This window comes from Erigeron canadensis, chromosome 5 (assembly GCF_010389155.1).
Source record: "Erigeron canadensis isolate Cc75 chromosome 5, C_canadensis_v1, whole genome shotgun sequence".
Taxonomy (NCBI): Eukaryota; Viridiplantae; Streptophyta; class Magnoliopsida; order Asterales; family Asteraceae; genus Erigeron; species Erigeron canadensis.
In genome coordinates, this window is record NC_057765.1 from 29106867 (window position 1) to 29124259 (window position 17393).

General features: G+C 32.5%; 1 protein-coding gene across 1 annotated transcript; it reads left to right on the forward strand.

The window, feature by feature from the left end:
* The first annotated feature begins 6769 nt into the window (after positions 1 to 6769).
* Positions 6770 to 8050, forward strand: LOC122600021 (ethylene-responsive transcription factor 3-like). Its single transcript, XM_043772652.1, has one exon. It carries the CDS (start codon positions 7033 to 7035, stop codon positions 7735 to 7737), a length of 705 nt encoding a protein of 234 aa, XP_043628587.1. The 5' UTR covers positions 6770 to 7032; the 3' UTR covers positions 7738 to 8050.
* Positions 8051 to 17393: the final 9343 nt, after the last annotated feature.

A 17393-nucleotide genomic window follows, 5' to 3' on the forward strand; every position in this document is an offset into this window, starting at 1 on the left:
ACTAGTTAATGCACCTTAACAAAAGTTTTTAGGGTTTGGTTTTGGCAAAACACATAAATTTATTGGGGTTGGTTCGAAAGCAACTATACCATTCCAACAATACGTTACAATTTTTAGATTAGTTTTTTACCATCTTTAAATTGTGCGAGCAGTGCTTCTTCACTTCCCTTTTTTTCTACTTTTTTTTTTTTTTTTTACAATTCATTAGGCACAACAATAAAAAAAAATCAAATTTATAAAATAAAATTATTTAATTAAAAAGATTACATTAGTTAAAAACTTTACATTAACTAAAAAAAATAAAAAATCACTTTAAACAAAAAAATTACATTAAAAAAAAAAAAACATTAACGTTAATAAAAGTTCGGCGAGAAGATGTAAATATGATCAATTAGAGTCTTGCTACGGTGGTGCACCCACGCATTGCTTAACTCCTTAACCGTACGCATTTGTATTTCAATGCTGGGTTAGCCATGTAGTCTTTTTCAAGTGGACATATTGTGCAGTTGTTGTCTTAGGTGATTATGTTGCGTAAATTACACAAGTGTACATGATTCTTCAGATTTTGTTGAAGCTATATGGTCAACCTGTTAGGGTTTTAAATATTCTCCAAAGATCTTGAAGCATCTCAAATGCTCGTTCAACATCCTTTCATGCGCACCGGATTGTCAACGACTTTTCGTGTCTTTTCAATTTTTTGATTTTTTTTTCTTGAAATTTAAAGTTTGTAAATATAGGTTTTTGTTGCTACTTGCTAGTTGTGTTTCAGTGTTTGAATGCTTTTTGTTGAATAAAGCAGATCGGTTGTCATCCTAAAATGAAGATTTCTATTTTCTAGTTTTCTACACCTTCATTTGGCTAGATGCCTTGGCTCATATTTTTACCTAATCTTCGTTTTAATGCACAAATAGCCTAATTAGATTATCACATCAGTTCTCCATACAAATTTTCCACAAATATTTTTACTAGCATCAATAAAATATTATTTTTCTCAAATATACCCAATTTAAAAAAAATAAAAGAGGAAACTATGACCCTGATATCATATAATTGAATATCTTCGACACATCTCGTATGACTCATATGATCCCAGTAAAATACATTCATCTTATTCCCCACATGATCCGACACCCCAAAAGATCGAACCCGCATCGTTAAAACTTCACATATGGATAGACTTAATTGATAATGGGTACCTTAAAAGAATTGTTAATATACATACAATTAATGCACATACACATACACTTACAGGGATGGTAATAAAAAAAAAAAGAGGAGTTCTTCTTTCTTTCATCACTTAGGAGCCGTGTGAGATGAGATTCTCGTGCACGGTTTTGAATGTAAGAAATAAGTGACAAATCTTTTAAAATATCATCTCTCTGTACTACCCACAAACATCCATGAATAAATAACTTTCACCACATCACCCATACCAAAAACCTTCTTCACAAATATCTACTACCTTATCATGAATTTACCATTAACATCAGGTATTCAGGCATACTGAGAGGAAAACATCATGCGTTAATTATTAAATAAAATTAAAAATGATTAAAAAAATACTAGTATTATTTTTTTAAGGTTTGAATTACTCGTCGAAATTTTTAGCATACATTATCTTAATTGGTTCTATGTTAAAAAGGCGAACAAGTATCTATAATATAACTAAAAGAGAGGGTTGAGGGTACACTTGACACCCTAATCTCCCTCCTCTATCCTTATTAATCCTTTACCATTTAAATATTTATTTAATAAACGGCCGATATTTAATAAAAAAGTCTTATAAAAAAATCTTTATTATTATTATTAGATAATAATAATAACAATAACATAATAATTCAATGATAAATATTAATAATAATGATTAAATATGAACAAAGTATATAAATAAAAAATGAGTAAGCTGGAATCAATATTTATATGGAGTTGTGATATTGGTTATACACTTTTTGTTTATATTTTTATTTAACTAAAGTTGAAAAAAAAATGAGTAAACTGGAATCAATATTTATATAGAGTGAACTTTTATATGTTTCTTCTTTAGCTTTCGTATGGATTAAGTCATGATATTGATTATACACTTTTTATTTCTCTTTTTTTTTTAACTAAAGTTGAAAAAAATGATAAACTGGAATCAATATTTATATGGAGTTATGTTTCTTCTTTAGCTTTCGTATTGATTAAGTTGTGATATTGGTCATACACTTTTTGTTTTTTTTTTATTTAACTAAAGTTGAAAAAAAAAGGTAACTGGAATCAATATTTATATGGAGTTAATTTTTATATGTTTCTTTTTTAGTTTTCGTATTCATTAAGTTGTGATATTGGTCATACACTCTTTGTTTCACAATTACTATTATTAGATTTATATATCTTTACCCGTCCAATACACGGGCTCGAACACTAGTTTATAAGTACACCCTTTGGGAAAAAATCATTTACCAAAATTTAAATTCAAAAACCTTAAATTTCAACTAAAATATCTCCCACAAAAACATTACGGCTTAACTCTTAAGCATATTCTGACTCATATCATTATCTACATATACTTTTATCAACAATATATCGGCAAAAATCTAACTATTTATTTCCTCTATTTGTTATTCATTCCTTGTTTTCATTGTACGTAGTTAGTTGTCTTCATAAGTTCAATTGGTTGGAACTGAACAAAAATAATAGTATTTATTTTAATCATATCACATATAATGCTAATGGATTTTAAGCCTATCAAATTGACATAAATTTTCTTATATATGTGCAGTTGTCATTCACACGTAATAAAATTACAACCATAGCTTTTTCTTTAGCACCTAACTTTCTTGGTTTGATTAATTACTCATACCAACAAAAGCATCTTCGATAATCAATTAATAATTAAACACATTTTTCGCAAAACTTAATTTATTTAAAAAGGCAAATATTGATAGTTTAAACTGTAATATATCATAATAATTTGTAAAAAATGGTACACACATCTATGATTTAGCCAGGAAGCATCTTTAAGCCCTTCCTTCACCAATTAAGTTTGGGGACAATCTTGTTTGACAATCAACCAGAGGTTAATAGATAACTTTTTATGGAGTTCCCTTCATCATGAAGCTTTTATTCATGAATACAAATGACAAAGTTATGTTTAAGTAGATTTTTATGTTACCTTTTGTTTGTTTTAATTTATATGAAAATGAACCTGGAAGATATATATTTTTTCGTTAATTTTCAACTTTTGATTTCTTGCTCATTGGGCCGAGTTTTAAATTTTATGTTTTGTTTGTGTTTTTTACATCTAAGATGATTGCATTCTTTTTCATTTTACTATATTTTTTAAATTATAAACATTGTTTTTAAAATAAAAGGTCTAGTGATAATTTTGTTTTGGGTGATTACTTTTAGGCCTAAAAGTGATTTTATAATTTATTGGGAGATAAGAACAAGTTATTGGATCTAGATATGTTTGAAAGTTGTGTGACTTAAAAAATCTCTCTTAGAAGGAATGTTTAGAAATGGCAAATAATATTTGATTATACTTTATACAAACTCCAACAAGGTATGTTAAATTGAATTATGTGATTTATAAATCATTAATAAGAAAGTAACAATAATAATGCTTCAGAGTAATTGAGTCAAGCCTACTTGCAAATAAGCAACATTTAGCAGCCCACTTTGGTCAAACTAGATGGGAAAGAAATTAGTATTGGTGCTTTTCGATCCAAGTGATCAAACTAGTGTGATATAACTTCAAGTTGTCCCTTATCTTTGTGCTATTTCTTTTTTTTTTTCAAAAGCAACAAATGAGAATTCATAAAAGACTAGCAAAACGCTAAAATAAAATATAATCAATAAAAAAAACACTCCAACACAACCTCTTGACAAGGATTACATAACAAAATACTTGTTACTTGTGATTTGGAATTGGTGGTGAGCAAATGGATGTTAATTTCTTTTGAAAAGTATTATTCAAGGGAAAGAAGAATTTCAGTGTTAAGGTATGCTAAAAGATCACGATTCCTAACTACTAAGAAGTGTTATAAATTGAGATGTTACTTGAATAAGATATGGCTCAGTTTGTAGTTAGTCTACCTGGTTAAACATCTTTACTTAGAGTTTTACATTTTAAACATTTTAATACATTTGATTTGATGATATACAGTTAAAAAACATCTAATTTATGAATATCACCCGGTTACTTAGTTCGAAAACCAACAATATGTCTAACTAAAACGGGTTACGTGGGAAAAGGATTTCCTCAAGTTACTAATAACTTGATAGGTCAAGTTAGAGTAATCTTGACCTTTGATTTAAAATCAAGGGTTAAAATTAAATAGTTATCTTTTAATCTTAACCTTTGATTTTAAATCAAAAGTCAAGAGTTACCCAACTTGAATCAAGTTGGGTAAATTGAGAGAATCCTTTCCCGGTTTTGTGAGGGTTTTCCCATCCATTCTCATAACCAATAAAATTGCGAATACAAGTCTCACGTAGAAATAATTAATAGTGAATGCAAATATGTATGTGTTTTTGCCTTAAACGTTAGAAACCAACATGTTGAGAAAAAAACTTGCAAGTTGCAAGCTCGAATTTCTTTTTTCGAAACAAATACGATTATACGAGCACAATAATATGTGAAATTACATCCTTGTATTCACATTTTTCAGGTATTTACTGAGTAGATGACACAATAACGTAAGATTATTCCATAGCTTACTTCAAAACACAAACATGACAACCCATTGTAAAGATTAGAAGAAAACGATGAAGAAAATAAACGAGTACGTAAAAGTTAATAATTACAAAAACATTAACTGTTTTTAAAATCAATTCCCTCCGTCCCACTAAAAGTTTTCAGTTTTGAATTTTCAAAAATTTTTTGTGCAACTTTGACCTTAAATATATATGTTTGTGTTATATGATACTTAATGAATGTTATATGAACTGATTGATTTAAATGTGCTTCCATTGATATAAGTTTCATCAAATATCATATAACATAATTAAAATTATTTATAATCAAAGTTATAAAACGAAGATTTTGAAAATTCTAAGTATGACACATATGATGGGACTAGGATGAGCAAATGACCCGTAAACCTGAAACCGTCCCGAACCGACTCGCCTGAAGCCTTAACGGGCCTTGTCACGAGTCAAGTTTTGTTGCATTCCTGGGTCACGGGTTAGCCGGTTCGGTGATGCCAAAAACATAGAAAATGTTAAGGAAACTCGTGACCTGCCCGACCCCGCCTGACCCGAACCTTCACGGGTCAGGTCACGATTCTGTTTTTTATGCTTTCGTAGGTCATGGGTCAATCCGGTTCGGGCCGGGTTGGACCAGAATCTGACCCGCGCACATCCCTCAATGGTACGGAGGGCGTATAAAATGTTAGAAAAGAGCTCAATCTATATAATTATTAAAACAGTAGAAAACTGAGCCTTCTAAAGCATTCTTCAAATTCAAAGTTATTCTAAAAAATTGCCACGTAAGATTTATGTTACGTGGCGTCTCCATAAATTTTCCACAATATTTATATGTGAAAAAAAAGAAACTATATTTATTTCATTATTTAGATTCAATTTTATAAGGCAAGTATACTCTTTCATTATATTAAAAAAAGATTTGCCATGCACATTATTGTTTCCTATCGATCAACTAGCACAAAGTTTATTTTGTATACTAATGCATAAAACAATAAATTTTGTCAATCATTTTCTTTAATAAAATGTTTACCAAAGTTTCTAACGAAAATTTCATACAGGACCATTTAATGTTTTGATGTTTATGTGAGCTCTTTTAATAATATTAATATTTTAATATCATATATAAAACTCTTTTGTTACGTGATTCATAATTTATTTATTTTCTTCTAAGTGAATTTTGAGTAAACTCGGGTTGCACAACTACAAGAAAAGAAGGTTTACTATTTCAAATTCTTTTGGATTTAGTATTTTAGTTTGAAGGTTTTTATGAGGGTGGTTATTTGTTTGATAAGTTGTAAGATGACACCTCATATCATATTTAGCTTCATAAACATTGAAGAACATAAATGTTATGTAGTATTTGGTGTAAATGAGTTTTTCGTTGATATGCAATTGTGTTTTTGCTACAAAAATGTTTATGGATATTTTTGTTTCAGTAGAAAGTCATTCTTAAATATATGTAGCTTTATTTATTTGCTTCTATTAAATTATGTATAATTTGCATCATTTAATTTTCTTTTTTCCGTTTTTATCTAAATTATATTTATGTGTAAACATTATTTCTCATCTTCGTATGTATCTCCAAAACATTTTGATAATTTGAAATATTTATTATATTCATATTTAACATTGTTTTGTTTTTATTAATGTGTTTGCAAAATAGATAATAATCGCATTGAATTAATTAAACAAAATATTAGTTATTGTGTGTGTTTACGTCAAAGGGTTTAAATTAACACTAATCTAACAATAACTTATAATATTTTGCGCATCGCGGGGGTAAAAGACCTAGTAAGGATATATAAAATTAACAATGTGTCTTTTAGGGTGAAAATAGCAAAAAAATATTAATACCGGGACTTCTATACCCAACTACCTAAAAAGTAAATTTTAAAACAGGGACTCTTCGGATTTCAAAGAGATAAACACACAAAATGACAAAAGTACCCTCAAAACAAAAAAATCAAGAGAAATAAAAGGAAAAAGAATAATAATTTGTCTGGCATTTTGGTCCATTCACCAGTCATTCACTGATAAATATTAAAATATTCCCGGCCAAATGATACCTGTAATTTCCTTTTCTCCATTACAGAGATCAACAATAACAAAAAAAAAAGAAGAAAAATTTAGAAAAAAAAAAATACTAGAGAGAGAAACACAAAACAAAAGATAAGGTTTTTAGAGAGATAAACAAACACAAATCTCATCGGTGTGTGACAATCAATACATAAATATGTTTTCATATTTTCATCAAAATTAGAAACATTTCTCACATCTTTGTATAATATATATCTTTACATACATATATACACACATAATCAATCTCTGATTGTATATCCAAGGATGGTTATCCGACGTGGGGCCAGGACAAAACTCGCCGGATCTAAACCGGAGGCAGCTCCGGTTCAGGCGAATAACGAGCCAAGGTACAGAGGTGTGAGAAAGAGACCATGGGGCCGGTTCGCAGCCGAGATCCGTGACCCATGGAAAAAAGCGCGGGTATGGTTAGGTACGTTTGATTCCGCGGTGGACGCGGCGCGTGCTTACGACACAGCCGCACGCGCTCTCCGCGGATCAAAAGCCAAGACTAATTTCCCTTTTTTACAACCATCTGATGATGATATTGATCAAATGAAATATAATTATAATAATAATATAAATTATAATCATATGCAACATCATGAACAACAACAAAAACAGCTGTTTTACCCTACTATGAGTAGTATGAGTAGTACGGTTGAGTCAACGAGCGGGCCAAGACTGGCCCGCTCTGTTAGTACCCAACACAACCAGCGGTTAAAAGGGAAACCGCTGGTGGTGATGGGTAAGGATGACGAGGATTGTCATAGTAATTGTGACTCGTCGTCATCTGTAGTTGATGACTATAATAATTGTGATGAGGGTGATGTGGGGTCATGTTCAAGGAAACCTTTGCCATTTGATCTAAACTTGCCTCCACCGTTGGATGATGATGGTGTTGGACATTGTTGTTCTAACCCTATTGATAATAATGATGATGATTTGTATGTTACGGCCCTTTGCTTGTGAATTCGGACGATGTTGATCGATCTATGGCTGAAAAAGTTTCTTGTTGTTTCAAGAAAGTTGTCAAGATTGGGAAATTTGTGGTAAATTTCTTATGAATCTTGATTTGTTTACATTGTTGTTATTGGTCGTGACAATGATGATGATGGTATTTGTAGATTAGTGTTATTTGAGTTTACTATGCGGTCTGGGTTCTGCTTCGAATTTGTGATCATTGAAGTTTTTAGTATCAATTAGATCGTAATTTTACAGGGAACCATGAATTTATATAAGGTGTATTTCATGAAGAAGAAAAAATGAATTTGGATGATCTTGATCTTGAGTTTTCTTTTCATCTCTTGATCTTTGCCAAAGTTTTTGATTTTTGTATATAAAGTTATAAATAAAGATTCACATAGCTCTTGTTCTTACCCTTTTCTCCTATATCTTGCCTTTGGTTCATGATTTATGGGTTGATGCTCTTTGTATGATTGTGGGATCGTGTTTGATGTAGGTCGTGAGACTTTAGTCTAGTTAACCTTGTTTTCAAGTCATTACCAACTAGTTAGAAGCAAAGGCTATAGTTGACTTTGATGCAATAATTCTAGGTTAAACTAGAAACCATTGGGTTGCTTTGTTGAGCGTTTAGGGTGTAGAAATGAACTCCAGTGGAAATACGTCATACGTTTAGAATCTACAATAGCTTGTAAAACGTTTATCAAAGGCTTGACAAAATGAGATGTATTCAGGCCAGATAGCTTGATGAATGATAAGTATGTAAGAAATTGATGAAGCTAGCTTCATCATAAGTAGATACATGTTAGATTAGGAATCTATCCAGATCTTCCATCAAGTATACAAACTCAAATGGGACAAGTTATACTTGATCGCTGGATCTATCTGCAGCATGTAAAATTGTGTTTAGTTTTCATTCAGACCCATTTTAATACTTTTACTTAAACATACGACGAAGAGGAAGTTGTACAGATCCTAAGAACGACTAGTTGTGAGACCGTAAGCCTGCCTCTTTGGTTCACAAGTGCTCTTTACCGTGACAAACACGTGTTGCCGGGCTTTTGTGTCGTGTTATGGTAAAGAGAGATTTGTTCCATTGTATGTCATAATTGAACATCTATGTAATGTTTCTAAGGATTCATGATCCTTTTATACATTCTTTCCAAGTTAATCAAAAACAGGCACATGAATACATGATACAATCAAGCCCAGGATATTAAGAGTTTGATTTTGTTACTTCTTTTTGTACCGCCTAAGCAAAAAATTCTTGTAGATGTATTCGTGTGACATGTTGTGTACATGAATCATGACCATTGGTAGTGGAATTTATCCCAAAGACTTGTTTTTTATTAGATATATACAAAATATAAAAACATCTTCTTAATGGGGAATTAATTTAAATAGATTATTTGCTAGTTTAATATTGTAATTGTAGGTAATGGGTAAAATCGGCTATTTTGAGAAACCGGCTCCAAACCGGAAATGGTTTTGTTCAACGCGATCAAAAACCGGTTTTGATCAAATCGGAACCAGTTTTGGTCAAACTTTTCGGGTTTTTTTTGGTTTTTTATTCCGAAATTGAACTGATATGGAACCAGTAAGGAACTGAATTTAGGAACCGAAAACTGGAACCGGTTTCAGACCGGCGGTTCTTCTAAAACTGGAACCAATTCTCTAAGAACTAGTTTTGTTTGATTTTGGTTTCTTTCAATCGGTTTTTTTGGAACTGGTTTTTTTGCCTACGTCTAATTGTAGGTGAAAATGGAACACGGACTAGTTATTTTACATGAATCAAAAACATTTACGAATATGTTTTTACATACAACCTATCATAAATTCGAATCCAGAATATATGTCAATGAGCTTTTGGTTTAAGGAGAAGGTGTAAGGCTTTGTCTAACATATCGCTAGAACAAGACCCTTTGGTTAAACGGTTTCGTTAAGTAGCATAGACGTGTTCAGGTCAGAACATATAAATCCTTTATGTGTGTGAAAAGAGGATACATACTAACCACTTCTGGGATAAGGGTTTGGTTTGGATTGGAACCTAAATGTGATGGGAATAAAGTCAGATTGGTGGGTGGGTGGGTTTGTGCAACATCATTTAGTGTGGTTTAGCTATAATTAACACCCTGACTCTTTTAATAATGCTGTTTTTTTCTGCAAAATTATCAAATACATCTTGTCCTATTCTGTATGCATTTACATAACACATTATTAGGTTTGCTAACGAGTCAGATTCTAATTACTTTTATAACGTGTGGAACTTGTTAGATGTGTATTTGATTGCAATCTTTTAACTATCCTGTATGTTAGATCATGTCAATGAATTTTTTTAGAAAGAGTTTAGTTGATTCGTTAGCATTTGAACATTTTCAATCAATTGTATTCATAAAAACGTTTACAAAACTAGTTTACTTTAATTATTTTATTACGTGTGTACAATGTGTTTTAGATATTATGTACCTTGTGCCATGAAATTAATATACAATGTGTAACCATTTAATCTTTTAATTCAATAAATTGCTAATTAAAAAAACAAATAAAAAAAGATTATTATACAAATCACCTCCCATAACTCAAACATGAGAATAACATTTTTCTATTCATGAAAGGGATTAATTAACGATACAAATCCTCACATATTATCAATTTCTTTACAATGAGATTTGAATCCATAAGGCCAAATCAAATTTTGTTTGCACGAAGTCCATTTGGTATGAAAAACATTCTATGTTGCATACAAAAGCTCATATTTGAAACACGAAAACAAAAATTTAGTTATACGAAACTTAGACTTTAAACTAATAATGCCTTGTGAACAATCAATCGTTTATCACAAGCAGTCAAGCACTATCTCATTGTATCATAATTAACTAGAGAATGAAGGGGCGAAAAGAGTCTTATATCAAACCAGTTTGTTGATACAAGAATTAACAACTCGATTATAATTAATATTTAATATTATGATTTCTAAATTTATGTGTACCAAACATAAACCTCACCTATCACAAAACAATTTCTAGGTGGAACGTGGGCTTGAACACAACACTCAACTCATGTAGTAGGTGGGCTTGGGCAATACTCAAAACTTATATAGAAAGTGGGATTGGACCCAAAACTCATTTGGAATCGAGAATATAACTTATAGGCCATGATATTATTACTATAAATTCATACATCATCAATCATCAACTTATACAGTATGTTACTGTAATGCTAATATAGTATTGTAAAACCATAATACTAATATCAATTCTCATATTCTCATAACTTATATACTAGGAGGGTGTCAATGATACAAGTTACTTGACAACTACCCGAGCTTGACTTGTTAAAAGCTCGAATCAAATCGAGCATTAATAAGCCTGAGTTGGTTAAGCTCAATTCGGCGCACGTTTAATTAACGGGATTGAACTCGAGCTTCGAACACCTAACGTATATACAAATATTGAGGGGATGAGTGGTCATGTGTAATTATAAATCGACTCAATATTCAGGTAGAACTTGAGCGTGGAATATGAGGTCACGGATAATGTTGTTGATGATTTGAATCAACGTTGGCAGCTGTCATTCTATTGTGAAAAATAGTTTGTTGGGATTAAGACTTGTATGTGAGGAAGGTTCACAAAATCACATATAGATGATATACACAATTTGAATAAAATAAATGTACACGGGCAACAACCTCGACAAAATTGAATGAAAATGATTGAATGTGCATCAACTCAACACAACGGAAAACAAGATCTATGTAGTTTAATTAATTAATCAAGATAGAAAACGTGTACCTTAAATTTGAAGAGAATAAAACAAGAAATCTTTATAATAAAGTTTAAATCAAACCTCTCTACGATCGCACACACAATATTGAAATGTATGTATGCTAGTACCTTGATCACGAAATCACAAACTCTTTGTGTATTCCCTTTAATGAAGCCGAACCAAAACCCCTTTGCCTTTAATCTCACAAGTTGACAATTATATGATGAAAGAAAATAATAATATTTTGAAAGAAAATAATAATATTTTCTTTGCAAGTTTTGTCTAGTTCAAGAAACAAAGTGAATTGTTTTTGTTTTTGAGATTTCGAATACTTCATACAGAAGTATTGTTTTGGTTTCTCACGGCAATCAAGAAAAGAGAGAGATGGATTATTAGGGTTTTACAAATCTAATTGTCTTGTGTGAATAAATGTCTAAACCCTTTGAATTAAGCCCTCTATATATAGGGATATATTTAGGGTTTAATGACTTGGTGACCAAGTTAATCAAGGCCCTAAAAGCCTTGTAAAAACCGGCTCCCTTTTAGGGAATTAGAGTCCAACACTAATTTTCTAATTTCACATTTAATCTTCCTCTTTAATTAATTAAATACAATTAACCCTTTAACTTATTTAAATTAATCATTTAGTGATCAAACTAATTAATATATTACTTTAATATATTAATTAATAATATAAATTACATTCATATTGAGGTGTGACCCCGTAGGCTTAAATACTATTCGGACATATGTTCATTTTACGTGATCATATTCTAACAGCTCCCACTTGAGCTCGTAATGAATGAAGGTAATAACATTGGTTAGCGTCTAGCAACACGCCAATGCTCACGAAAACATTTAAGTATATGTTTAAACGGTTAAGGCATTTATTATCCCTTTGTTCAGATACCTTTGTTAAATATGAATATGGATCAAGGTTATTTCATAATTTAACGATTATGTTTCTCATTCAATAACTAATTAATGATTACTAAATATAATCGAGAACCATCTGGATTTATTTGGGCACGACCATGCAAACATCTTTAATTAGTCCTAATGAGGGCGTCAATGGTATCATACTTCAACTTTTAAATTGAAGGAACAAATCCTGTATTGACTACACGTGTCAGTCATCATACTTCACGACACTTTCTGAAAATAGCCCTTTATGTACCCCCTTATTCAGGTGAGTTAGAACTACATCTAGTAAGTGCGATTCATACATGCTGACCTGCTTGCATCTAAAGTCAAAGGATCAATAAAAGTAACCATTTACGAATTTCATTTAATGACGACGATCCATAAAACGATAATTCGTTAGTGGGGTAGTCCGATATGCATCCGCTATGGATATCATGTGAGTTTAGTGGGAACCATCCATTACATATTCCAAGAATATAACCAATCACTCACATTTATCTTAGTTTAATTATATTCTCATATAATTAATCGACAATGGACAATTTAGAATATGTAATAATATATAAAATATTAAATGAAATATTCAAGGATTTAAACATGCAAATATAGGACACAATTTAATATTGAATGAATCAAACATATCAAGTACTTTATTTCATTATGGAAAATATAAATTGTTTAACATCCCTTATCCAAATACTGAAACAACAGATTTACATGAAATAACTAGCCAATTTAAGTCCTATGCCCTCGGCATGCCTTTCAAGCTTGGGCCTAGACAAAGCTTTTGTGAAAGGATCAGCTAAGTTAAAATCTGTGTGAACTTTGAGCAATTTGATTTTACCTAGTTCGATCTGCTCTCGAACATAGTGATATCGTCTAGCATAATGTCTGGCACCTTTCTGAACTCCGGGTTCGTTGGCAATGATTAATGCATCAGTATTATCACAGTACATATCATCAGGTAAGTCACTCGAGGGGATCACGTCAAGCCCGCTAGTGAACTTCCTTATCCAGACTGCTTCCATTGCGGCTTCTGAGGTGGCAATGTACTCAGACTCTGTTGCAGATATGGCAACTGTGGTTTTTAGCTCATAGCATTCCACCGTGCCTTCATTTAAATAATGAAGACGTATCCCGACTGATATTTTGAATCATATTTATCAGTCTGAAATCCAACATCAAAAATTTTATTACCATTTGAATTTTTGATCCGGATTTCAACCATACACCAAGAATAATTCTTTAGTAGCACACATGTACATAAGAATATTCTTTACAGCAATTCAATGATCCTTTACAGGATTTTGCTGATAGTGGCTAACTATATTTTGCGCGAACGCAATATCAGGTCTAGTGCATCTTATCGCATACATAACAGATCCCACAGCCGAAACATAAGGGATTTTTCGCATACGCTCCACCTCATTAGGTGTAGAAGCACTGTTCTTGCTAGATAAGTTAAGTCTTTCTTGCATGAGTGTAAACCCACACTTAGAATTCTCTATCTTGAAATACTTCAAGATCTTATCAATATAAGCATTTTGACTTAAACTGAACAACCGCTTTGATCTATCTCGGTAGATCTTGATTCCAAGAATAAATGTTGCTTCACCTATATCTTTCATGGCAAAACACTTTCCAAGATGGGATTTAACATCTTGCAACATTGGAATGTGTTTTCCTATGATCAATATGTCATCGACATATAAGACAAAGAAAGTAACATTACTCCCACTAGCTTTGCGATATACACATGGCTCATCGGGATTTTGAACAAAACCAAACTTTTTGATTTCTTCACCCAACCGTTTATTCCAACTTCTTGATGCTTGCTTTAGTCCATAAATGGACCTTTGAAGCTTGCATACTTTGTTGGGATGTTTCGGATCAATAAAACCTTCCTATTGATCCATATAGACTTCTTCATCCAAGTAACCATTTAAGAAGGCAGTCTTAACATCCATTTGCCATATCTCAAAGTCATAGTACGCTGCTATGGCTAAGAGAATCCTAATAGCTCTAACGTCTGCGACTGGAGAAAAGGTTTCATCATAGTCAACACCGAAACGTTGAGTATAACCTTTCGCCACGAGACGAGCTTTATAGGTGTGTACATTTCCATCCATGACGATCTTCTTTTTGAAGATCCACTTACACCCAACAGTTTGAGCATTTTGTGGGAGATCAACCAAGCTCCAGACTTGATTGTCTTTCATGGATTTCATTTCCACCTTCGTAGCTTCAAGCCATTTGTCAGATTCCAAATCTAATAATGCAACTTTGAAATTCGGAGGCTCATTGAGATCTCCAACAACGTCTTCTTCTACCATCAGACATAGTCTTTCGGTAGGACGTCTAGTCCTTTCGGACCTACGAAGTGGAATCGCTTCATTATCATCGACTTGAGGTTCATCACTTTGAACATTTTCCCCCCCAAGTTGATGATTGCTAGTATCTTCAGAAGGTGACACATCTTCCTCTTGAGTCTCATCAAGTTCTACAACCCTCCCACTGTTCTCTTGAACTAATTTCTTTTCAAAGAATTCAGCATATCGAGCAACACGAACAGTGTTTTTGGCGGGATCATAGAAGTCGTAACCCATCGTTTCCTTAGGGTATCCGACAAAGATGCACTTAGTAGTTCTGGGTTCAAGTTTGTCAGGCGTATCGCGCTTCACAAGTGCCTCACATCCCCAGACTCTTAAGTAAGACAAATCAGGGACATCACCATGCCATAATTCGTACGGTGTCTTGTCAACCTTCTTGGTTGGAACCATATTGAGAATGCGTACAACAGTCTCTAGAGCATAATCCCAAAATGAAAATGGGAGAGTTGTACGGGTCATCATTGATCTTACCATGTCTAGCAAGGTTCGATTTTTCCTTTCCGACACTCCATTATGCTGAGGAGTATATGGAGGAGTAAGCTGTTGGACAATTCCACATGCTTTAAGATAATCCTTAAACTCTTGGCTTAAGTATTCACCACCTCGATCCGAACGAATAATCTTGATGGTTTTACTGAGTTGATTTTCTACTTCATTTTTAAACTCTTTGAATGTTTCAAAGACTTCATGTTTATGTTTAAGCAAGTAAACATAACCATAACGACTGAAATTATTCATAGAATAATGAAGTAGCTAGCATTTTTCCTTGACATATGTCTAAAAGGGCTACATACATCGATATGTATTAGTCCAAGTAGTTCCTTAGCCTCCGGTTTTATGCGGAAAGGGTATTCTTGTCATCTTGCCGAAAACACAAGACATGCATTTGTCAAATGATTAATCATTTGATTGTAAGATCCCTTCACGTTGAAGTTTTCAATGCTTTTCTTGCTAACGGTAATTCAAAAGACACGCATTTATCAAACGATTCATCATTTGATTTGTAAGATCTCTTCACATTGAAGACTTTTAATGTGTTTCTTGCTAATGATAATGCCGAAGACACGCATTTATCAAATGATTCATCATTTGATTTGTACGATATCTTCACATGGAAGTCTTTAAATGCGTTTCTTGACAAAAATTAAACAAGATGACCATGTCAAAGATAGAGTCCAAGTTAACTTGACTCTTTTGCTATTGAATTATCATTTGAATCTCATCAACACTTATAATTCAGTTAAGAAGATACTTGAAGAACTGTTTAAACCAACTTGCTTCTTCTTCTTGTTCAACTCAGCTAGATACTTAGGACAATTCCTCTTCCAGTGTCTCACTGTAGCATAGTGATGACAAGCCTGGTCTTTAAGCGTATGCTCCTTTTTCCAAAGGGTCTTTTAAGGTTTTGAGACTAAACACTTTGTTTTCTCTTACCTAAGTTCTTGCCTTTAGCTTTACGGTTGTTTTGCTTTCTAAACCATTCCCCCTTGATCATAAGAACTTGGGGTATCTCAGATTTCTTGAAAGGTTTTCTTCATACTCAATCAACTTGATATGAAGTCCAACTATGCAAATATGCAATTATCTCTTATACCAATAAGAATCGGCAGAAGATACGCATAGTTTAATCCTTTCCATAATGCTCAAAGTGACTCTTCATCTTGAGTACATGAGCATTTACCGGTTTCCCATACTCGTGTTCAAGTTATGGAGTGACTCAATTAGCTAAAGTAATTCAACCCCAACTTGTTTTCCGTACATAGACTTGAGTTATTTGATCATATCACACGGATTTTGCAATCCGAATTGACTTTTGAAGCTTAGGAGACATGCTTCTAGCATCAAATAAGCAACCTCAATATGTCTATTGTACCGAGTATTTTATGCTTTCAACTGCAAAGCAGTGGCACTTGCATCAGGAATAGCGGCATCTGAGTTTCAATGACATCGGTTTTCTTTTCAGCTCTTAGAACAATTCTCTATTGACAAAACAGTCATTGAAATTGGTTTCAGAAAGTTCTCTTTCTAGCATCGACCTGAAAGCCGATTGGTGTTTGTTTTGTGAAGGATTTGTTACCTTTTACAAAACAGATTCAAGTTCAATTATCGGTATTTTCGATAATAAATCCTTAAGAAACTAATTACCCAATGTTTATAAAATAAACAATTAATTTCATTAAGGCTAGGATCTCAATGACATGCAACCATTTCATCAGTTGATCTGCTAGAAATGATTACACTCAAAAAGTAAGTGACGATCAATAATTGCATTACAAGTGCAATTCCTAGAAAGTATGGGACCTACGTAAGACACTCGATTCATCAAGTGATCTTTTGTAGTCATGCTTTGTCCCATCTTTTGCCATGGGTCAAGGTCTCACCACTTAACTCGCTTTAAGTTGTCCAACTAAGAACGTGCAAAATTGATCACCACTGTGTACCAGTGAATGGGTTTCGCCATGCAATTGCCATTTCACCATTGTGTACCAGTGAGTAAAACAACGACCCCATGTGTCCTTGACAAATTGGATGGCAAATGACTTAAGTTTATTGGATCATTCAATTTGATATGTGATCAAAAAGTTA